Source organism: Varanus komodoensis, unplaced genomic scaffold, assembly GCF_004798865.1.
Source record: "Varanus komodoensis strain SLA01 unplaced genomic scaffold, ASM479886v1 scaffold9, whole genome shotgun sequence".
Lineage (NCBI taxonomy): Eukaryota > Metazoa > Chordata > Lepidosauria > Squamata > Varanidae > Varanus > Varanus komodoensis.
In genome coordinates this window covers 11,785,852-11,810,316 of record NW_025336598.1, presented here as the reverse complement: position 1 = coordinate 11,810,316, position 24,465 = coordinate 11,785,852, and the positions used below count along the sequence as shown (strand labels likewise).

The 24,465-nt window shown below is 40.4% G+C and overlaps 1 protein-coding gene across 4 annotated transcripts in view; it reads left to right on the top strand.

Annotated features, from left to right (window-relative positions):
* The window catches only part of KCNIP4 (potassium voltage-gated channel interacting protein 4), a 284,447-nt gene that overhangs the window by 212,957 nt on the left and 47,025 nt on the right, over positions 1-24,465 (top strand). The window contains exon 1 of one of the 4 annotated variants that reach the window (XM_044418032.1): positions 19,370-19,466. The exons of the other annotated variants lie outside the window; for them this stretch is intronic. Coding sequence (XP_044273967.1) covers positions 19,415-19,466 — 52 coding nt within the window. The 5' untranslated portion in view covers positions 19,370-19,414. Of the gene's footprint in view, positions 1-19,369; positions 19,467-24,465 lie in introns of those variants that run through there. 4 annotated transcript variants of the gene reach the window in all.

The following is a 24,465-nucleotide window of genomic DNA, read 5'->3' as shown; positions in this document are numbered from 1 at the left end:
TGGGAACAGTGCCTGGAAAGTACTGCTGTTGTGGACTGTGGTGTTTCCTTAAAGAAGACCACCAAGCACAATCACTTTTATCTCATTCCAGTGCTGGAGGAGGAAAATCTAGGCAGCACTGGCCCAAATACTTCTGCTGCCAGAGGTAAAGGACAAGGTGGAACCCTTCCCACCCACTGTTCTTCTCCCAGGAACTGACCAAACTGACAGAGCTGGCCCTATTATTAGGCAGAATAGGTCAAGGCCAAACGGTGCCTTACACATTTTGTCTAAGCAGGTTCAGGCATTCAGGAGTGCAGATAGCTGTTTAGGCATGCTCAGTTGCCGACCTGGAGAAGAATGTCTCAGCAAAGGACTGTAGTCAAGTGAGGCCTTTAAAAAGCTGGCAGAGCTTGCTATTTTAGTGTCTCCGCTCCTGCTGGATGTTTAATTTAATTCACAAAATGTCCAAAATTGTTACTCCAGGCTCATGGCTGAGTAGCTGGGAAAGCTGGAGGAGAGTTGTGCTCAGTCAGTAGGTTCATGCTGGGAAAGGTATAGACCAGGCTGTCAGAGACAGCCCAACATGGAGCATCCTGCGCCCTGATCTGAGTCTGGTTTCTTTTCAGGATGATGCTGAGCCTTGGAAACGGGCCTGACACTGGGCTCTCTTTCTCTCTGTAGTTGCCATCCCACAGTGGATAACAGAGCAGGAACTAGCTCAGGTCAGGCACTCCAGCAGGCACTGTGTATGCACACCATTGCTTTGTTTGCAGTGGCACCACTACTGCCTTGCAGCCATGTTTTTGGGCAGGTGGTAAGCAGGGCTGTGTGGAATAGTGAGTAAGTGAACAACAGTGAGAGCAGAACTGTGTGTGCTGTGTGGCCTGTGTTCCCCACCCTTGTAACACAGCCTGCTGTCTCAGATGTAGTGGAAGATCATCTGCTATCATTGCCAGTGCTGAAGTAGAATTTGACTGCCATTCAGTCAGCTTGTCTGGGTGGTATGGCAGGAGGTAATTTGCCTTTCACCAGAGGCGACAAAATGTCTTGGGCCAGCCCTGAGGGCAGCAGCTCCAACCAGGAGCCACTGAGAGTACTATTAATATGTCTAAAAATCAGATATTGGCAGCTATGGAGTTACACAAAGACATTAGGTAATAGACTTAAAGACCCTAGCTCCCTGCCATCACAAAGAAAAGAAAAAGGAAAAGGAAAAGGAAAGGAAAGAATGAACGAACAGCAGCGGGAGATACTGAAAGGAAAACCTGACATGTACTGCTGATATTGTTTCTCAGACAAAGTTTTTATTTGTGTCTGTCTGATTAGGACAGCAGCCATCTGTTGTTAGATATTGTGGCATCACAACATGGCAATCTTATCACTACAAGCTGTTATGAGCACTATTAGTGAGCATCCAACACAAAAGGACTGTGATGAATGATAAAACGCATCCTGTTCAGAGGAAATTAGATTTTCTTAGTATAGTACTAAGGAGAAACAGTATAAAAAAGTCCAAGCATGATACCAACTAACTGAGTTTCCCATCTGTTGCACCAAAGGAAACAAGGATTTATTTTTCTCTAAGTCACAGCGGAATGCAATTGTAATAATACACAATGTATATATTAACTCTCAGAAGGATGTGTGATATTGTTTAATTGAAATGGAAAGCAATTTGGAGTCAGAAATGTTTCTCTTTTCTTACTTTTCATTCTGAGTAAAGCAACATAAAGGGTTGCTTACAGTTCCAGCCCCATCTGTCTTACAGTTATATGTGATGGATACTTCTGTTGCTTAGTCTTGATTCTTTTGTAATAGTAAAAAAAAAGGCAGAGCATGGACTTACCTGTGCTCAGAATCAGGGCTGCTGACATTTATCTTTCTGCCCATGTGACAAATTCCAGTGTGGAGAAGCTCTTGGGGTGGGGGCAAAACGTTCTAAGAGGGGTGAGATAAAGGCAGAAGAGAAGGGATCCCAAAATGCTAGCATATTTTAGTCTGAAGATCTTACTTGCCAGTAACTCTTAGGAGAGGCATTTCAACCTTTCAGAATGAGGAAGAAACTGTACAAAAGCCAGGAACACCCACCCCATGGTAATTTCAGGGAATGTGGTGGGGCAGTGGAAAGAGACAGACTGGCTGGGTAATTCTAGTAGGCTGAATTGTGACCCTAGGTGGGCCAAACCTGACCCTGCAGCTGAGGTTCTGTACATCTGCCTCTTCTGAGGGAGTGCCCAACCTGCTTCATAGATCCAGGATCTCTTTCATGTTGCTCATACGTTAAGATACAAGGGTTGGGCCACCATTTGATGAGAAAACTCATCTTCCCAGCTGAAGAGGAACTCAAAAATCCTATTACCTGCCCAGTATGGCACAGTAAATCAGAAGCTCCAACATTCCACAGACATTAAGAGGGCACTCCTCTCTACTTGCAACATCTTAGTTCTCTCTCCTGGGATCCTGACCTGAGCAGCCCTCACTGAGCTGGCCTGTCTCCTTCCCCTGGCTTCACCCCTTTCCTCACTTATTGCCACAGCGCCATAAGCTACTTTCCACATGTGTGGCAGAGTGTGACTTTTTTCTTTTTGTTTGGCATGGGCATTTTGGGATGCATTATCCTTTTTTCCTTTGCAAGAAGGATAGGAGACCACTTTTATGAATGATGGGAAAGAGAGAATGGTAGGTGTATGGATGCTAAATTCCATATGAAGATGCATGGAAATGGGATTTCTAGTTCTTCTTTGTGATCTCTGTACATCACACGTGGAGCTCTGCAGCTGTGTGGATTCTATTTCGAGGAAGATTTACCTGGCATCTGGTAAAAAGGAAAGATTTCCCATCCTTTCCCTCAGGCCAAAATGAGACAACCAAAGCAGATCAGTGGGACTGACCTCCTGGTCAGCGAAGCCAATATAGCAAAAAAGAAAAAAAGAAAATTCATATGCTCATGACATCTGGTGGGGCTGGATCGAAGAATGACAGTTACAGGTAAGCAACCTGCCTTTCCAGGAGCTCTATACACTGAGGGGGCAGTGCATAGAGACAATGGACAATGTATCTCACTCTGGATTAAATTGTATTTAAAAAGACTATTATGCAGAAGTGGAGCTAGTTGGTGAAGTTAAGGGAGGCATAAGGAAGGTTTGGCCCTCCAGTTGTCGTTGGACTATGGCATCCCTCATGCTCAACTGATGATGTCATGTTGGGTAGGATTAATGGGGCAGGTGTCCAACAACATTTGGATGGCCACAGGTTCCCAGGGTCAATAAGTGTCCCTTAGTTGCCTGTGGGCTAGCTAGCATGCTTCAGAGCATGGCGTATTGGACTTGCACCTGAGAGATCTTGACCTATACGCCCTCCTCTTGAGCGAGGCGCCATCCATAATTAATCCTTGTCAGCTGGAAAGCAGCATAGAAATAGCCACATAAATAAGAGCTCACCTTTCAGTAATGGCATTAAAATTGTAAGGCACTTTTCAAATTTCAGAGTGATTAATAACTATACATTGCTAACATTTTACATCAGATTTTCCGTGTCAGCCAGCCAGTCATAAAAGACCACAGAATGCCAAAAGACCTTGGTAACAAATCCGTTGGGAGTAAAGTAACAGTGATGTTTTTTATGATGGGGGCAAAATATAATGTGAACTTTTGATATTAGTCTTGCCAATCAGCACAAAAAGACATCAGCCTGACATTTTAAATCATTGGTTCTTTTATTATTTTGGCTGTAAATCCAAATGTTCTGTGACTCCAGGGTCTAATCCTCATAAAACACCAATTGTATCCCCTTTTAGTTGTATTTTCCCTTCTTGTAAGCTATTTGAACCACTTTTGTAAAGCAGCAGCCTTAAGGCAAGTCAGTAAGCCAGCAGAAGAACCAGAGGGGGGCTACCAGCTCCAGTGAATGGCTCCGCAGGAAGTGCTGCTTTGCGGCAAGTGAGACTGGTGGAGTCTCACTTGTGGGTGGAGTTTTCTGGGCATGAAGAGAAGCATTGTCTCCTGTAGTTCAATGTAACAATAAGCTGTGATCCAACAATGCTTTTTCATTGGGAGGGTGTAATCCTGTGAACAATTAATTCTCATTAATTGTGTACAATTCTCATTAATTGTGTACAATTGCTTTCTAATACTCTTTTACCTCTTACTTGAACAGTTTCCACGATAAAATACTCTGAGTATGATGAGAAAAATATTAAGCAGCAACATTTGCTTTGAAGTCCTGCTTTAATGCCTTGGAATGAGATATTAGTACATAATGCCAGCATTTTCTTGTTAGTGGTTTCAATTCTGGGATGGAGGTATGGTGGACGCAGGGGAATATCTGCCACAGGAAGAGAGATGTGTCTTTGGGTGGCCTTGCATAATACTCTTAAGCCTAGGGTGGCTATCTAGGGACCATTCACAGCAGGTGTCCTCAGGGTTCTCTCCCTCTTTACCCCTGAGTCCTCCAGCTGGTATCCCAAGGACACTGTTAACATTCAGTGGAGTAGGATGGCAAGTCTTAAAATGGGGGATTTTCAGCAGTTGCCGTCTAACTGCCTAACCCTCATCCAGTGTTCCCACCAATGCCTGCAAAGCAATCGCACTCTCTCAGTATGGGAGGGAACACAGAGCAGGGAACCTAGAGTGGGGGTACGCAACCCAGTTGAACCGTACCTGAGTGTGGTTCAGTGTGAGGTGAAGCCCAGTGTGAGGTGGCCATTTCTTTCCTACTGTTTAGCTGCAGCGTGCTGCAGCAGAGCAACAACAAATGGGGCTTGGGCCACTTCCCTTCCCACTGTGGTGCCTGTCTGTGAAGTTTTTGCTAGTCACTTTTGGTGGGGGGGCATTTCAGCTTTTCAGATAAAATGCTGACAGGTAGAATGTTCCATTTCCCAGCCTGACAAGTGAGAAGCTTGCAAATCAGATTTGTGGGGGCTGGTAGGTAGAACCCACTTAGCTTTGCTTCCTCTCAAGGACATGAAGCCAAGTAGGCCTTCCTCCACCACATACCTCCCCTGTCTCAAGGCCTCAGCAGGCCCTAGGAAGAAGGATGTGTGAGGCAGCCAGCACCCCTTAGCCAGAGCAGCTACCCTTCTTTGCCACTTTTTCCAAGCAGCACCTCTCTTTTTTGGCTTGACTATGCCTTAGCTTGTCATCCAGGTTCAGATGGCATGCTGAGCCACAGTGGGTTTCCTAAGCCCTACAAAAAGCCATGGCTACTTGAGGTGGTTTATAAGCCATCTACGGTAGGTTTTGAACTATCTATCCCAAGTTGGCCTATAAACCACCCCAAGGGAAGCAGAGAGGGGCATACCTGACACACTAAGTCTCTCCACAGTGGCTTAGCATGCTGTGCAAACTCAGTCAGTATTACATCTTTGAAGACTGTGATCCAAGTTCAGAATGCATACAGCAGTTCTCTCTGATCTTTATGTGAAGATTTCCTTTGTTAAACAGATGGTCAGCAGCAACATTTCAGGATGTCCAGAATCTATCATTGGGCAGATGGGGAAAGGATGTCCAGAATCTTCTCCTAACTTCATCTGTTAAGATATGACCTGAACTATTTCATGAGTTTACATATTGGCATATTCATTATAATGAACTAAATCTTCAGCAGTTTAATTAGTGTGCTGCAATTTTAATTGATGGGCTAAGAAAGGTAAGGGCACCCTTGATTGTTGTTATGTTTTGCTCTTTTGGTTTTGATATGCTTCAAGAGGAGATCAAATACTAAAGATGGCCTATCCTTTAAACAAGAAGAACCAGAATTTAGTTTATGACATATTGTTGTGCATGCTTAGACAGCAAACAAGTCCCACAATGTAGAGCATTCCCTAGCATCGCTGGCTAGGGAATGCTAGAAGTTGTAGGAATTTTTGTGTTTTAACTTGCAAAGTGTCTTGCACTCCTTTTGGTGTGCTTATATTGAAGTTTTATCATATGGACACTTTAATTAACCATAATTGATTAATCCACTAATCACTTAAAAGGCAAATGATTAATCAACTAAAATGTTTGAATTGATTGGTGGCCTTTAACCTGTTCACTGCACTTACCATTTGCTTCCAATGTTTCCCTCATCCTCTTTGGCTATCCAATCATTGGGTTTTTCCTTGTGTCTGAAAAATATGGGCTGCTCAGGATTCCCAGATGCAAGGAAGAGTCCTACATGCACATTGGCTGGAATGGTTATGGCCAGTGTGTGTGTGTGTGTGTGTGTGTATCAGTATTTAGTAATACAGTCAGCCAATAGGCGCATGTCCAGTTTCTCTTCAAACTTTGAATGAACAAATGTCCTGCTATGGTTTGATCAAGTTAAGGCAAGTCCAGTATCAAACCTGGCAAAAGATTGGCATGGTTAAGTCAGTCCAGCAAGAGGGCAGTTCAAGCAAGTGTAGTGAATAAATAGGCAAGAGTCAGAGTATAGCAGTATTAATAAATAAGGAAAATGCCACAAGAAAGGTCCAAACTGTGATCAAAGCAAGCAGCTCAACACAAATGCAGAAGAGTAAAGCAGGAGTTTAAAAGTGAGTAATACAGAGGATCCATCACAAAGCCAGGCCAAGAATACAAGGCATTAGAAATGGAAGAAAGTTGTTGTTTTCAGCAACAAGTAGTTCTTGACTAAAAGATTTTGTAGCATGAGCTCTTAAAGCCCCCCCCCCATCTCAGCTGCCTTTCATCCCTAGCCATCTGCAAAAGTCCTAGTCAAAGGCTAGTGATGAAAGAAGGTGTTTATTCTTGAAGAGTCTTAGTCTTATAAACAGACTTTCTTTTTTCTTTACCTGGCCATGGTTTTAGCCAGGACACTTGCTTTCTCAGGTGATGGGTGGTGGCATAGTACCCCCCCCCCCAACTCAGCAACAGAGTTGTCCACTTTTGAAGGATGCCCTCTCTTTTGAGGGCCCAAGACCTCCTTGGTCAGTCCCAAGATCCCGCGAAATGGTTTGTTTCCTGGAAACTATTTCAGGAGTTTCCAGATCATCCTCTGACAAAGATTCCTCCAGAGAAGGCATGATAACAAACAAGGGAGAGTATTTGAATACACCTTATTTCTGGATACAGATTGTCACTGTTAGTATAGGACCCACTTGGTATACAATCCTTAGTACTTGCTGGCACTACTTTTAGAGCAAATTGCAACTCATTTCAAAAGAACTTGAAGTTGCTTCTGCTTGTAATTAATGTAGTAAAGTTTGTCTTTATCTACACAACTTTTAACAAATTCTAACTGATAATCTACTTGCAAGGCCTACTGAATTAGGCCTTGTGTGTTTGTTTTGTTTTTTCTAGAGAAAGGGAGATATGTCTTTTAGGTCTGTTTTAATCTGGGATATTTTTTATTTCCAAAAAGCTACTTTTATAAAAACCGACAAGGCAATAAAATGCAACTGCATAGGCCTGCATGTTTCCTCACTACTCATAATCTCATCTGTAATTGAAGGCCATCCTAATTTAACCTCCTTGAAGGATGAGTAATGGAAAACACAAGCAAGAAGTCAAGGTGATACGAAATAAATCTGTTGAACCCCTTGGGTCAGGAACTTACCACTGCATAATGTATAATGGCTTCTAATTAATTCCATGGTCCTCTTTGATGCATGTACTGTGTGTGAATAATATGGTGAGGTGTTGATAAAAGGATGACTTCAAGTTTAACTCTTGCCCTTTTGTTGTAGTTCCTCTGTTAGCCTTCTGTTACTTTCTGCACCGTATCCCCCCTTTCTCAACTGGTTCATTTGGCAAAAGAAAAGGAAACACATTTTTCTGCTGGGCTTTTATGCAGGAGAGCTGATAGGAGCAAGCAAGCAAATTTCAGAGCAAGAGGGCAAGATTCTCAGTAATACTGAAGGATTTGCTATTGAGGATATTCAAAATTAAATTACAAAAACATAAAGCACTCAAAAACTAATGCAGCCATTTACGAATCACCAAAAGAGAAAATTTGCACAAAATTTGCATGTTATTTAAGTGAAATTGAAATATAGTACATTATAGTAATATAGCATAGATCCAGCAGAGTTGGATCTAAACAGAGGACAGTCCTCTGTGAAAGAAAACACGTGGCTACACTATAAGCAACACTTGTGTCATTTAACAAATTTTGTCTGCACCTGCAGTGCCTGCTAGTAGCCATTCTGGATACTCAGCATCAAGCTACAGTTTGTTGTGTCATGCATATACAAAGACAGTGGGTTGTTTAACCCTCTCATAACCGAGGTTCCTTGGGATCACATTCCATGACAAGCCATGGCCATGCATTGCATAAGCAAATTCCACCTAGCTCATGGTGGCACATGGTGCAGCTGTTTTGGTCATGCAGGCCAGATCAGTGTGTTGGAATGTGTGGTTTCTACATCCTTCCAAAATGATCTCTAGAAATCTAGGCCTATTTCTTAAAAGAATAAATACGTCAATCCAGTGAATTGGGCAGAAGTACTACTAAGTACGTGAAACCAACTGCTGACTGAAGCCCAGTTCGAGGCTTTTGAGACAGAGCCTTCTCTGTTGTGGCACACAACCTGTGGAACTCTAGTAAGCACTTTTAACCCTCTCTGTACTGACTTTCAGACCTACACATTTTATTTGCTGGGGCTTCTATATGCAATTGAATTTAGTTGCCCCATTTTTTTCTTCTCTGTTACCTAATGGTTTTCTACTGCTTTGTTATTATCTGTGATGCATATTTGATTTGTTGTTTTAATATCTTGAAATCACCTTTTATTCATTATTTGAAAAACCAAAAGAGCATTTTTGAGAGGAAAATAATCTCAATAAATACATCCAGTGCTTTTTTTTGTAAAAAAAAGAAAGAAAAAAAACGTGCCGGAACTCACATCACCGCCGGCAGTAAGCGCACACAACAATCCCAAGCCGAGCAGTGGAGCAGCGTCCCAAGCAGCTATCTCTCACTATAAGATAGCAGATAGCAGACACAATAGCAGCCTGCAGGCACTATGTTAATGATGTTTGCTGCTGATCTGCTACACAGTTCAAAATCACTTCGTAAAATCCATTGAAAAAAAGGTGCCGGAACGCTGTTCTGGTGCGTTCTATGACAAAAAAAGCCCTGAATACAACTGAACAGAGATAATTGATTTTATCTAATTTTTAAGAAGTTTGCATGGATGCATTTGCAGCTGTTTGTATGCCCTTGTTGATAAGTTCTTTCAAGCAGAAAACAGTTTTAACATACTTTGCATTCTAAAATAATTAGTAATAATAACAGATTGATGGTGGCAGAAATCTGGACAGCTGTCAAAATCAAATCAGAACCTTGTTTCTAATCACAGGATATGGGCTAAATTATTTACAGAATTTATTAATTCAGCTCAGTGAAGCAAATAACGTTTTCGTTCAAATAAAAGAAGTAGGCGTATTTATTAAGTATGTATATTTATTAATGTCATTCCTTTATCTTGGGAAAAGATAGAAAACAACTTTGTGGAAGTTGCATAAGCAGTGCTCTTATAGGTATTGTTAAGATTATGTATTTGAAGTGTTTTGAACACACTGATCCACTTTATAAATACTTCATTCATACTTAAAATTTACTACCTTTTCCCATGTGAACTTGCATAGGTGATATGACCCAGGCATTGGCAGACTTTTTCCAGGTTCTCCCACCTTCAGAAATGAGTTAGGTGGTGACCAGAGAAGCTCTTTTGAATCCTGCTGCCCCATTCATAGAATCTTCTTTTGAGAGAGATCTGTCTGTGGATGTTCCTGTTAACACTCACTAGTTTAAGATGGTTTTATTTGCCCAATATTGTAGTAATAAATGAACTTTTTTTACAGGTTGTAATATGTGTTGCTTTATGGCTGATGGTAATAAGCAGATGGTTCATACATTCTTGCATAAACCTCAAGAGGTTTATAATAGGTTTTAAAGAGGCTATTATAAACTTGAAGGTTTACAACAGGTTTTACAGAGCTCAATAATTTCCGCCCATTTTAGTTCCTTGTAGTGTTTATAAATCTGCTCTATTTTTGCTAGCAGTTCTAACATATGGCAATTTTGAACAGTTCCAGCTCAGGTTTTACTTAGAACATGGGTGTCCAACCCGCAGCCCGTGGGCTGCATGTGGCACAGGATGGCTATGAATACAGTCCAACACAAAATGGTAAATTTACTTAAAACGTTATGAGATTCTTTTACTTTTTTTTTTGTAACTCAATTGTGCAGTTCACGAGCGTGAACTTTGTAGACAACAGCATCTTGTCACAATGTCACATAAAATAAATGTACATATGCACTTGCTATTTGTATGCATTCATGGCTTCAGTTTTATGGTGGAGTGTGGCTTCCAGTGTGTTACCTTCCAAGTGCAGAAAGTTGAATTGACACCATCAGATGTTACATGTGCTCATGGTGACTTGGTGAGTGAAACACAGCTATTATCAATAATATTTCAATCTACCGTTGCAAACAATTTTATACATTTTGACACGTTGGCTAAACACAGTCCTGTGAACAGTGAAAAATATGTAGGCTTGCTTTTGGATTTGATACAAGAATTTGAAAACCGATATCAAGATTTCTGGGAAAATAATCACTATTTTGATATATTTGCAACTCCATTTTCAGTCAACATAAATATGTTACCAGCCAATTTTCAAATGGAAAATGTGTATAGAGCTGCAAATTTGCATAGAGCTGACATTCAGTATAAAGAAAAAATTGATCATGGACTTCTATAGGTCCTATCTTCTCTTGCTTCACAAGTACGCCTTATTCATGTCTTCTCTTTTTGGTAGCACCTACATTTGTGAGCAACTAAGAATAAAATTAGGACCAAAATAGCTTTTGTTAGTATTTGTTTATTTAATGTGCGGCCCAAGACAATTTTCTTCTTCCGATGTGGCCCAGAGAAGCCAAAAGGTTGGACACCCTGACTTAGAATTTAGGGTCTAATTACACATTATATTATTGCATAGGATCCCTTTTAGTTTTTGCTCTAGAGTAAGTTTACATGGCCCTGAGCCATGCTCCAGGAATGGAGTCTTAAACCTTTTCGTCGTTTGTTCCTTGATATTCTGCTCCCTGCATACACCCACACATTGTAAGGATTTTTAAAAAAACCTATACTGACATCAAGTTGACTTATAAATTGATTCCATTGGCATGACTTTCCAAACCAACACACAGTTTTGTAGTTGATACAGTCTAAATCCTGGAGGAAGTAGACTGAAGGGCAGTGATATGCCTGCTCTCTCCTTCTTGTGCCTATTGTTGTGGAGGAGCCCCCACCTCCAAGATGCTACTACAAGACTGAAATGTACTATTTAGTGGGTTTTTCTTTTTTTCTTTTTGACCAGATGGAGGGTGTTCAACCTGTTCTAGATTGGGTTGCACTCCCCTTGAAGGAGAGTTAGCAGCTTATGGGGTCCTCCCAGAACCAGCTTTGTCACTTAATGGCACAGAGTGACTTCTGTAATCTTCAGCTATGCCCTGTCTTGAAAGAGGTAGCCTCCAACTTATGCTCTAGTGCTCTCCAACTTAGATTACTGCAATGCATATTTCAAAATGCTGGTTTTAACCTATAAAGCCTTGCACAGTTTGGGATTACAATACCTGATGTGGCACCTCCCTTGACATGGACACATCTGAAAGCTTCCTTCAAGTGCCGCTGCTGAGCAAGGCTTGAGAGGTAGCAACAAGGGGAAAGGGCTTCTCAGTGGTCCCCTCCCTGATTATGGAATGATCTCCCCACAAAGGTCTGCCTGGGGCCTGCTCTGTTAACCTTTCAGTGCCTGAGTTAAGACTGCCATCTTGTCTGAGGAATTCAGCAGCATTGAATGACCTATGGGAGGCTTTTATGTCATTCTTGCTGCATTTTTAATTGTTTTAGCTGCTCAGATAGCTTTCAGTCCTCTTTTAATTCTGTGTACTATTTATTTATTTATAGCTTAGAGATCATTGTATGCCACCTATTATACAAGATCTCAAGATGGCTTATTTATGCATTTTTGTTTTTGTTTTGTTTTTTTCGGTATATATGGTTTGTGTGAACTGTCCAGGGAGTTTTGGGTATTGGACAGTATAGAATGATGATGACGATGATGGTGATGATGCTATAGTTGTTCCTGAATAATAAAAAAATGGACAGCATTCTGTAGTACACTTTTTATTTGCCCTCCCTTCATTTGTTCACTGGATCATTTTGCTTAATGTTGTTAAGTTAGACTTCCTGCAAAAGGTTGTATTTTCTGGTTTGTTGGTAACTTGGATTTTTTTTTTTTTAGGCTTATATCACACACACACACACACACACACACACACACATTGTATGGCTGTATTGCTCTTCTTGAATCACACACTTCTTAAGAAATCTTTTCCTTGGTTTTGGATTATATTGATGAAATCAAATTTTCCTGTGACCTACTGTATAAGGCCTCAATACCCTTTGTTGTTATTCTCAATTAATATTTCCATTCTTCTCTGATGCCATTCACAAGCAGCCAAGTAAATCTGATTAAAATCTTTCTGGAATGCTTGTGAATAATGCCAGCATTCAGAAACAATTTCCAGAGATGAGGTTATAGCATGAATTGATTTAACTTTTGTTGTGATTACATAAAACCAGGTAATTTTTAATGAAACCTTTAAGAGAATGTTAAGAAAACTCACTGCCTCAGGAATTAGAAATTTAAACATTGGGCTTATTATAAATGCAAGCAACTAGGTATTCAACATTTTGACCATAATGTGGAGGTATCAGAATAAAGCTTTCCATAAAGTTTCGGAGCGCATACAGATTGAATCTCTTGTTTTGTAAAATATAACAGTTTCAAAAATACTTTCTAACAAAAATATTTAGTGAGGACAACACAATGCATTACGCTATGCAGGGTTGGCTCAAGGCTTGGGGGCTGCCCTACCTCTGTCCTTCTATTCCTGGGGGAGACACAGGGCAAGCGGTAATAGCAGCTGTGTCCCTAAGGGGAGCACTATTCAGGGGCGTAAAGGAGCGATTACCTTATCTTCACAGCAGTCCAGTATAGTGCACCAAGGTTCGAGACAATCAAGAGGTATTAAACTGAAAGATACCTTTGCTCCTTGCAACCAGCTGGTGCTCAGCAAGAGAGAAATGGGAAGACTTCAAAGAGCTGCAGTGAGCAAGGAAGAAAACAGGTTAATCCCTCCCCAGTAGCCTTGATGTAGCTTTGCAGCTAAATCATAGCACTGGGAAATTATTTAACACTCTGCTCCCTTTCCTCAACCTCTTGATATTTTTTTTGGTGCTGACCACAAAGTCCAGCAAGGGAAGAGACCTACTCAGCCAAGCAGATAGGAGGTAGACCATTTTGAGTTTTCTTCCCTCTTGCGTTTCAGGATCGTGGGTCAAACTACACATTTCATTAATTATGTTGTGTCTAGCAAAATCTTATCTTCACCTGGGTATACACAGGGGTGTAAGAGCTCAGTCTGTATCTTGAAGTGTATGCAGATCCCAGATTCGGGCTGAGATCTCTGTGCACCTGGAAGGCAGGATAATACTTCACCCTCCTCCACAAACAGCCTTTTGCTTCCCCAAATACCAAAGGTTAAAAAGGGATGTTTAAATGAGAAAGAAGCCACCATTGTGAATCTGTAAAGCTGAAAGCAGTCATTAGTCTTGAAACCTGATTGAGGTTTTTCTTCCCATAGTGTTCAATCACAAATACACAATTTTTGTTTTGTTGTTGCAGTGCTGCCTCTGGTCAAACAGATTTTGCCAGTTTTTGCTTAGCAGGGGCAAAAGTAGGCTTAGATCACACACATCATGAATCAAGTTGCCTTCATTGTTCTAGGAAAAAGAAATTCTTTTCCAGGCTTAGGGCAAATCTATGCCTTTCTGATGTTGTCAGCAGGACCTCAGTAGTGTTCCTAGTCCCAGCTTCAAGATCCTTCGATTTCAGAGCTGGGACTCTACAAGCTAAACTGGCTGCTTCTGCCAAGACTGCAAACGCATCTCAGAGGGGAGAAAAAGGGGCATGCTAAGATGCTGGGGAGGGAAGGAGGCTGCGACCAAGGGCTTATTTTATTCATGTGAACATGTAGGCTTCCTTCGCTCCCCAACATGCCCCTTTTTTTCCAGAAGGCACATATGCAGTCCTGTGGGAGGCATCCAATGTGTTTCTTTTTAGGTAGCTGTCTAGATGAAAATTAGGACATAGGATGCAGCAAAGATGGCCACCGTCTTGCCTCATGCAGGACATAGGACGCGTGCTTACGAGCTCATGTGCATCAAAGACGGTGGGTAAGACTGTGCCCTTAGTTTCCGGGAATTGTGGCGATAACATTTTGAAAATTCAGGCTTGAAATAAACTGGCAATGTTTGAGCCATGGTCCCTTTTTCATAATGCCAGAAGGTAGACTATCTTCACTCTTGCTGCCTTAGTTATCAGTGGTGATTTTATGATATTTATGGATTTACAGGAGGCAACAATGTCTCTGAAGAAACATTAGTTGCCTACTTTGTCCAGTACTGTTCCACAGACATCTTCTCAGAAGATGCCATAATTCAAAGCAGTGGTATAGAAACAGGACTGTAAATTGTGAAACATGAAGTCTGCTCAATTTCTTTTTGTTGAGTAAATAAATGGAATGGAATGGACTGGAATGGAATGGAATCGAAGGGGTGAATCATGCACAACTGAAAAGGAATATTGCATTTGCATGAGAATATGTATGTGTGGACATGCACACACTGATTTGTTTTGCCCTGCAATAAAAGCACCAACTATTGTTGTTAATTAAAGACACCCACTGCCTGCAGTTCACAATATAATAGACATGTTAGAAAAGGAATAAAAGAAATGAGGAGGGAAGAGGAAAAAAAATTCCTCTGATGAATGGATGAGGCCATGTTTGTCTAATTTCTAATAGGTGTTCTTTCTGACAGGAAGGGTGAAGCAAGCTCCTTCCAGCTGTGCTTTCTCTGGTTGATAAACAGGGCCAGGTTGATCTCCCCTAGGCTATGAGTCTCTTACCGGAAAGCAGAAGGTTCAGTCTACTGGTTGATGGATGAAACCAGAATGTGATGCCCTTCAGCTTTCCAGTATCAGGAGAATACCTTTAATTATCCTAGTTCTCCTAATTTACATTTCATCCTTACATTTTTTTTTCCTGAATTCAGAAATTTCAATACCTTGAAATTGGTTCCTTGATTGTTTGAGAGGTACATAGCAGCAAATGAAAAACATTCACCAGTTTATTCTACTATTATAAAACGAAGATATGAAAACAGTCTTGGACTGACTCATAACTCATTGTTCTCTCAAGATTCTTTTTCTTTTAAATTTGTTCCCTTTCCAACCTTCAATGTGATTCAACTTTTCTGCTGCCTCAAATGCTGTGGGTGGATGGTGAAAAGAGCTGGGTAATAGAGTTCTCTGTAGTCCCTTTCAGCAAGCAGTTCAACACAGGACAGGCCAACTCTGCATTCCATTCTTTGTGTAGGCTGCTTGTTCACCCAACTCTTACTCACCTTTGTTGTTGCATGCCATCAAGCAACTCAGATTATGGAGATCCTGTGAATGAATGCTCTCCAGAATGCTCTGTCCTTGGCTGTTCTGCCAAGCACTTGTAATCTCAAGGCTGTGGTTTATGTCATAAAATTGCTCCATCTCACCACTGGTCTTTCTCTTCCATCTGCCTTTGACTTTCCCTAGCAGGATTGTCTCTTCCAGTGAGTCTTGCCTTCTCACAATGTGCCCAAAGTATGGCAGCCAGCCTTTACATCCTTTTTTCTTCCAGGGAAAGGGGGCGAAGTTTGATTTGAACTAGAACCCACTTGTTTGTCTTTCAGTTAGTCCAGGGTATTGGCAAATCTCTCCTCCAGCACCACATTTCAAATGCATCAGTTTTCTTCTTGTCAGCTGTCTTCACTGTCCAGCTTTCACACCCATACATACTGATCTGCAATACAGTAGCACGGATGATTTTGGCCTCGATCTCCAATAAAACATCATTACACTTAAACAACTTTTCCCTAGTTTCTTCTTTGCTGCCCTCAGTCTTCTGTTTTCTTGGCTGCAATCTCCTTTTGAATTGATGGCTTAGCCAAGGTATGTGCAATCTCTCACAGGGTCAGTTTCTTCTTTGTTGATATTGAAGTTCTATAAATCTTCTGTAGTCATGATTTTTGTTTTCAGCTTTAGCTGCAGTCTTGCTTTTGCACTTTCTTCTTTCACTTTCATCAGGAGTTGTTCCAAATCATTACTGTTTTCTGCCAGTAACATCATCTGCAAAATTTAACATTATTTATATGTCTTCTGCAAATTTGCACTCCTTCCTCTCATCTTAATCCATTTTATGATATGTTCTGCAGATAGATTGAACAGATAGAAAGATAAAACACACCTTTTCTGATGCTTTTGCTTATAGGAAATCATTCTGTTTCTCCATATTCTTTCCTAAGAATAGTTTCTTATCTATGATACACATCAGGACAATCAAGTACTGGATCACACTGATTTCTTTCAGAAATCCATAGCTTCCTGTGATCCACACAGTCACAGGCTTTGCTGTAGTCTATAATGTATAGACTGATCTGAAATTCTTCGGTGTGCTCCAGTAGCCAACATATATTTGAAATATGTTCTTTAGTGCCTCTTCCTTTTTTGGAATCCAGCATTTCTCAGTCCAAATCAGGTAAAATTATTTGATGCAACCCTTCATTGTTTGTCTTTATCCTGTTTATTCACCCTGTAGAATCCTTGAAGAATGGTCATGTCACTAGGCTGGGTTTTCAGAATATTTAGTTCAGCACAGGCTTTTCAGAGAGACTCCCAGTCTGAGAAAGACTTCAGCTCAGCCCAACAAACTGCTAGGCCTTATAGACTGAACTTGGCTAATGAAACGTGACATCCAAATGTCTATTATTCCCAATTATTTTACCATGTAACATGAGAATTAGATGTCTTTCTTTTAAAAGCCAGACTGGTTTTCCTATCACAGAAGTTGCTCCCGTCTGAGGGTCTCAGCCCCTCAGTTATACTGTTCTCGGGAGGCAGGCTCAGTCCTCAACTATAGTTTAGGGAGGGAAGATAATCTCACCCATTCTTTCAGGGCAAGTTTAGTTTCCCTTATTTCTCTTATTTTCATAGCCTTCCTTTCTGCCTTCTTTTCTTCCTTTTCCTCCTCTTCTTAGCTTCTCTAATCTTTCTCATTTACTCTTCCTTTTTTCATTTTTTATCACTAGAAATATTTTGGGAGGGGCTCACACATTGGGGATGAGGAGCTGCACCAGTTTCCTATACAGTTGACAGAAAGCTGTTGGGTGAAAAAATCTGTATGATGTCACCTAGTCAGTTTCTGCCAAAGAAGAGGTTTGAACCCAGGAACACCCAGAGTTATAGCTTAGTCTCTTCATTATTGTGCTGCACAGGTATCGGGACATTTTAATGTATACCAGCATCTTCTTCCTTGCTTTTAAGCTCAGTTAAAAAGGTGTTTGAGCAACTTAATTACAAAGATTAAGTTAACCTGATATTTACCAGCCAGATGTCTTCAGAGCCTCACTGTTGACATTTGAATGCAGCAACATCAGGATTTAAAAATAAAATAAAGCCAGGCACAAGAGAGCATGATGTACATAAAGTTACAAGATGGGGTTTCCCCCCTTTCATAAAATTAGAAAGCGGGATCCTCCAATGAAGCCGAATATAGAAGATTAAGGAGAAACAAAAGGAAGTATGTCTTCAAACAGTGCATAATTAAAGTGCTTAATTTGCCACCACATGGTGCAGTGATGCCCTCCAACTTGGATGATTTTTAGAAGGGGAATAGAGAAGGATTCATGGAGGATACAGCTGTCAGTGGCTACTACTTAAGATGGCTGAATGTTAGCTCCAATGTATTAGAAAGTGTGTATCTGAAGGCTGGTGGCTGGGCAACATGAGTGGTCTGGTGCTTATTGCCTGTATGGCATTATATTGCCCATGGGCATCTAGTTATCACCACAGAGAGAATATAATTCTGGAATACTAGATTGGTCTGATCCAGCACAGCTCCTCCTAAATTTTTAGTTTTAGGGGAATAGTTCTATTTCATGTTGTCTTTCCCCAAATATATGATATGATGTAAGGAAAGTGCTTGGTTTCTCCATACAAGAAAATCTGGAATAATTTCAGATAAAGTGAACAGTAAGTACACAGACAACAGCCCTTGAAAGATGCTTCAGTTTTTGTTTCAGCTTCCAGTTAGCATTTTTTTCTGACGAGCACACTATAAATGTATGGCTTCAGGTCCAATTCATGCTATCAAGGCCAGGAATTCATTATCCTTGAAGATCAAATACAAAATGTCTATAGGGCCAATGTTTTATCAGCTCAGATGTGCTGCTAGCTATGATAGGCTTCCAAGGTATTTCAGGGTTTCCTGAAACACAGTTTGGAAAAAAAATTCTTGCTTTAGTTAAAATGGTAAAGAGACTTGTGGCACCTTAAAGATGAAAAAATTTATTATAACATTAGGATCTGTGAACAAGAGTCAATTTCATGAAACCACACAAAATGTTATCCTCAGTTGGCAGGTATTTATACACATGGGCATAGAGGGTAAAACTGAAAACAGTGAGGTCAGATGGAATTGAAATGCAAATACCCCATCTGTGCCAATTATGTTAAAATGTAATGTTATTTTAATTGTTTATCCTATCATGGTGGTTGGAGATTCAAGGCAAACTCTGGAGGTCTACATATGCTCATAAACTGAGACAAACACTCCATTCTAGCAGGCTTCCCATTCTTCATGTTATTGATTGCTGATATTTCAAAGATGTTAATTTTTATTTACTATAACTAAATGGCCAAATTAAGTCTTAATTTAGTCTGTACAAGTAAAATTCATTAAGAACTGTCAACATTATTATGAAATGACAGAGGAAAAAGCAGAGAATTGGTGCATATCAAAGAAAGGCAAAAGTACCAGCTGGTTATCACAGTCCTTGAATGAATGACATGTGCAAATATTCTGATGTGACTCAGTAGCGGAGCTTAAGACATCCTACGGGACAACAAAGTAGATTTTTGTTTTATATATAAATCACCAGGCAATTAAAGCAATTACAGAGGTGTCTGTCAATATTCTGCCATTTAATCTTAAAAAACACATATAAATGCTCAGACATCTGGCTCTCATTTATGAAGTTAATACCATTGTTTGCATTTATGTATTTGTTGTGCTTGGGTGATCCACTTACTAAAAAAAGAATGTTTGTACAAAAGCCTCCTGGGTATGAAAGAAAGGCAAAGAGGAAGAGATTTTGTTGTTTTCTCAATGCTTTTCAGTTGGGAATGTCTGTCTGGTGGTTCTTTGTGCTTTCTCCCTCAGAATGAAAATATTTGGTGTGTAACATGCAAGTTTATTCTCCAGAGATGTAACAAACCTGACAATGTATCTTCTAGGTTTCCTCTACACCCAGAGCAGTACCAAACACAGCATTAAAGAGCGGCTAATGAAGCTCTTGCCCTGTTCAGCTGCCAAAACGACATCTCCTGATATTCAAAGCAAGTGTTTCTTTTTCCCATTTGGTAAACGTCGGTGTTTTGTGTTGCACAACCTATTTTTAGCATAATACTGACTTTCCTGTATTGTAAGAACAAGGACCGTTTAATGTAATCTTACATTTGTTGTTCTATAACCTTGAAGAGTTTGAGGGCCTACCTTATTGGAATCTGAACATTATGGACCACTACTATGGCTTATGTTTCATGGAATGCAGCTGAATTAGATGGATCCTGCAACATTACCAGGGTTTGCTGTGAAACTACCAGGTTGTGTGTCTTCAGACTCTGTTTTGGGGGAAGCCTGGGAATCTTATGAGCATTCTTCAGATCAGTGATAAGGCCATCTCCAAAAGCCATCTTGCTCATCCTATAGTGTGGATAAGTGAGGTGTGTTTTCTAGGACAGGAGAATGTTGTGTGGTATAGGACAGTGATCCTCATTTTCATCTGGAAGAGCTTGGGCACATCTTTAGCTCAGATACGTAGTAACAAATACCTTAACCATGTGCAGTTAAATGTAGTTGTTTCTATTGTTTTTCTAGCATAACGTTTGAGGCCACAGTTAAATAGAACACTGAAAACTAATGACAACTAACACAGCAACTAGGGTGTGCACTAAAGAAGAAGGGGTCTGTACTAAAGAAAGATTTAATTTGGACTCCACTTCAGACAGTAGATTGATTCTGCTCAGGCCACTTTGGGCATGGCCCACTACAGTTTGGCTGCACAGCAGAAACTTGCACTGGAAAATGCAAATGTTTTCCTAATCACTGAGAAATTAACCAATGGCTAGAACTTACTTTTGCAAGAATTGGATAGAATTTGTAGGAACAGTAGCTCTTTCTAAGTGAATAAAGTCTGCCAAATATCAAACAAATAGTTGATATTTGCTGTGGTTGTCTTTCAGAGACAGCATTTACAATTTAGGAATCTTAAGAAGAACTCATTTCCTGTTTGTTTCATGGATAATTTATATGAAAATGGCATATGCTGTAGAGGTGCCCTTAGATAAGCATCCCACAAAATTTCAGACAGATTGGTGCAAGGTTTAAGAACTGATGGTGAATGAAAATAGTTTGCAGCTTTATTTTGGTTTTCTGCTGAATTGCCACAAAATGGCAAATTGCTCTTTATGCATGCTTCCCACAAGCTGCAAGAGGGTCAAACTACATTTTATGTTAATTGTGTAGCATTTAGCTGAGACTCACCTTACTTTTTACTTTGTGTTAACTGTGTATGGGTCCAATTCTGATTTAGACTAGTGTGTACAACAAGGTGAGGATTAAACCTTTCCTGCATTTGCTTTCCAAAATTTCACTCCCTATGGGGATTTAGGAAAAAAGTATCCAAACTGCAGGTGTAGGCTTGCATGGCTTAATTTTTATCCCTGTAATAATCCTTTTAAAATGTTCTCTATACAGAAGACTAGCATGTTAGAGACAAGGCTAGGGCAGAAACTGTTTTTCCTGACATACTAGTTTCCTTTGTGTGAGGATTATGTGTGTTCATAGTTATGCTTTTGAACACATATGGATATATGTGAATTCAATCATATGTCGGAAACCATTGCCTGTGGTTTAACAGAGTGGAGGCCTGACATAATTTTATCACCTTAATGAGAAGTAGGCCTCAGTTGTCACTAAGTGTACAGAGGATGATGAATACTGCACTCAACATTCTCTAGATAAATTTGGTGGATTTTTCTTGGTTTGTCCAAAAAGCATTGGCTTCAAGGGCTTTTCTTTGGCTTAGCTCCTATTATTTTCAGTAGGTCTGCAAAAAACAACTTCCTAGAAGAGTGTACCAAGTGCATAAAAAATATCAGCACGTGTTATAGCAATAAATATGGCAGATAAAGTGTTTCCTCATGTAACAAAAACAACAACAAAGTCTGAGTAGTTTCAATGCTGTTATTTGCCCCTGAATAAGGCTGACTCTTCTAAATTGAAGAGAAAAATAGCATTTAACTCAGCATCATTGTTTTCACAACAGATATTTGCTAATAGATTGCTTACTAAATGTCTATTGCTAGAGGCACATATTCACCTTTCTAGGAAGGACTTTATGCTGTGAAATCAGATGCCTTCTTTGGGAAGAAACAAAGGCTACATGTGACTGCATCCCTGGCCCCTTTTCAAATAATGAATCCAGCAGGGAATACAAGATGCATTTCAGAACACCCTTCACAACTCCTTTTTCTACAAACAAAATGTAGAAAAAGTGTATTTAAAATTCCATTCACTACCTTTCTAAAGGAAGTCATATCTGCAGAACATCTTCCTTCTGTTGGGGTTCTTTTTGAAAGGTAGTTACAGTACCAGAGTGAGCAACTTGTAGCCCTTCAGATGTTTTGACCTACAACTCTCATCAACTCAAGTTGGTGAGCAAATGGTTAAGGATGATGGAAGTTGTTGGCAAAACATCTGGAGGACCAACAATTGCGTGGTGCCCAATGCCCAGCCTCAGTATTCTCTTATTTTCCTTGGAGGTTGGCTTTTAAAATGGTTGGTCTGGGGATAAGAACCTATTCTATGATGTTCATATCTTATTCTGGCATTGGAAGATATATATAATGGACAGATCCTGCCTAAATAGACTGTAGGAACTTGTTCAGAAGACAACAGCAACAGATATGTATAGCCTGGAAACCAATGCTTTTTTCATGTGACGCTGTTTATGTAATCAAAGGATCTGCTCCCAGTGTCATATAAACAGCGGGCTTTACCAAGATGATTTTTCACAAAACAATTCTCTCGCCTTTCCTTTTCAAAAAATTGAACTTTCTTTCCTCCTCAGTTCTCTTTTCTCCCTCAAATCCCACCTGTGCTTTCTCTAGCAAAAGTTCATAGGCTCTTTATCATGACCTGGAAATTCAGATTTGTTGGCCTCTTGAATATTGAACATCAATGTGTGGCACTTCCTTTGTAAGAAGAAAAGGGAGATTTAATATGTATGTGCTAATTAGAAATATTTGAAATGTGTAGATGATAAAAAGCTTTTGGAACAGAGAAGCATTTTAATGTGTATAAGGAGATTATAATCCAAAATGACTGATGCTCAGTCCTAGCCTAGCATCAGCAATCCTGATGTTTCAGTCATGACACATTACTGAATTAGAGCCGATTTACACTTGTAGGAGAATCTTGTCATAAGATTATTCTTGGTCTGTACCATTTTGTGTTGTAAGTCGGGAGTTACAGTATCTGAATGATCTCCTAGGAAATAGATTCCTGGCACAGGGGAAAGAAAATAAACTTCTTCACGTACAAACTCTCCCATGGATGTCTGGATAGAGAAGAGGCCTACAATTCCCAGCCTTCCCTGGCTGCAGCATGGGTGGAATTATAGGCCTTTTCTGTTTAAACATGCAGAGTGTTCTGCCCTGTATGTAGGGCCTTTTTATTATGAGGCAAGATAACAATAACAACAACAGCTTCCTTTTAATAATGCTATCCAGTTTGTCTGTGTTAAGAGATAAATACTGTATTGGATTCATTTTAACCATTCATTTTCAAAGAAATAAAAGACAAGATATATTTGTATCAAATGAGAGAAAAGGGTCCAGAACTTTTCTTTCTATGAATGTGCAAGCTGAGAATCTCACGAAGTTGTGTTTTGCATCTTTTTGACACTTCTGCCCAACCACAGGATATATATGTTCCTAAGCCTGTCAGTGGGGCTTCATGGAACACAAGACAGAAGGGGGCAACAAACAAGTTCAGATATCATGAAGCAGCTACAATGGCCAAAGCAGATATCCAATCACCCGATATCTTTCCCTTGACCAAAAGCAGACTTAGGCAAGAACCTGCAAGTTTGAGTGGGTAGAGTTTGCCTCCAGATGTTTTCTTGCTCAAAATCATGGGTCCTCACAGCCTGCCATGCCCATATAACCGGCCCGCCCCACAGGTTTTGCACTTGCCAGGTGCATAGCTTGCTCGCGAGGAGGTCGTTTGGAACTCACTCAGAGAAAACTATCTCCTTGCGAGCAAGCCAGTGCCTTGCCGTGCGTGCGCCCAGCGGCAGCTTCCTCACGGGGAGATCGTTTTGGACTCAATCGGAGAAAACCATCTCCTAGTGAGCAAGCCAGTGCCTCGCCCCACATGCCCCCCATCCCTGCCTTGTGCGCATGCCCCCACACTGGCCTGTGCCCCCGCCAGCACTGCCTTGGCGGCCCACACCCGCCGCTGGCACCTGTCAACTGGCCCCCTGTTGAAAAAGTTTGAGGACCCCTGCTCAAAATCAAAACCTCCAGCTGCCTTTCTCCTTTATGTAAAAGATACAGGTACTCTGAGACCTTGGAGCTTTCTGTCAGTCAGGGCAGAAAACATTTAAGTAGATAGACAAATTGCCTGCACTAACATGCAGAAGGATAGGGCCCAATTAATTAACATTACTTTATCTATTTTTAATAGTGATACTTGTGGATAAGACCTAGTTAAACCTTTTAAATGCAGTGGTACCTTGGCTCACAAACACCTCAGTTCACAACCAAATTGGGTCGTGAACAGAAATTTCAGAAAAAATTTGCCCCAGTTCACGAATTCCATATTGGGCGATGACCACAATCACAGCCATGTTGCCGCACAAACATGATTGTGGCCATCTCCACCCCCAGCATGATCGCTATTGCACAATTATCGTTTGGACTCTCCCTCCAAACAATAACTTCCCACCTAGGTTAGTGTTCTCTACTGTACTGTACTTTTGTTACTTTGTTGTTCTTTGTTACTTTGTTTCAAATTTTGTGATAAAAAATATTTACAGAATGGATTAACCTTATTTACATTGAACCTTATGGGGAAATTTGACTTGGCTCACAACCAGTTTGGGTCACGACCAGAGTCGTGGAACTGATTAAGTTTGTGAGCCAAGGTACCACTATAGTAAATAATTAACCTCAAATTGAACTGTACCATCAGATTGCAAGTTTGTCCTATTTCTTTATCTGTTAGATTTATACCCTGGTTTTTCCTTACAACAAACTCAAAAGTATCTTA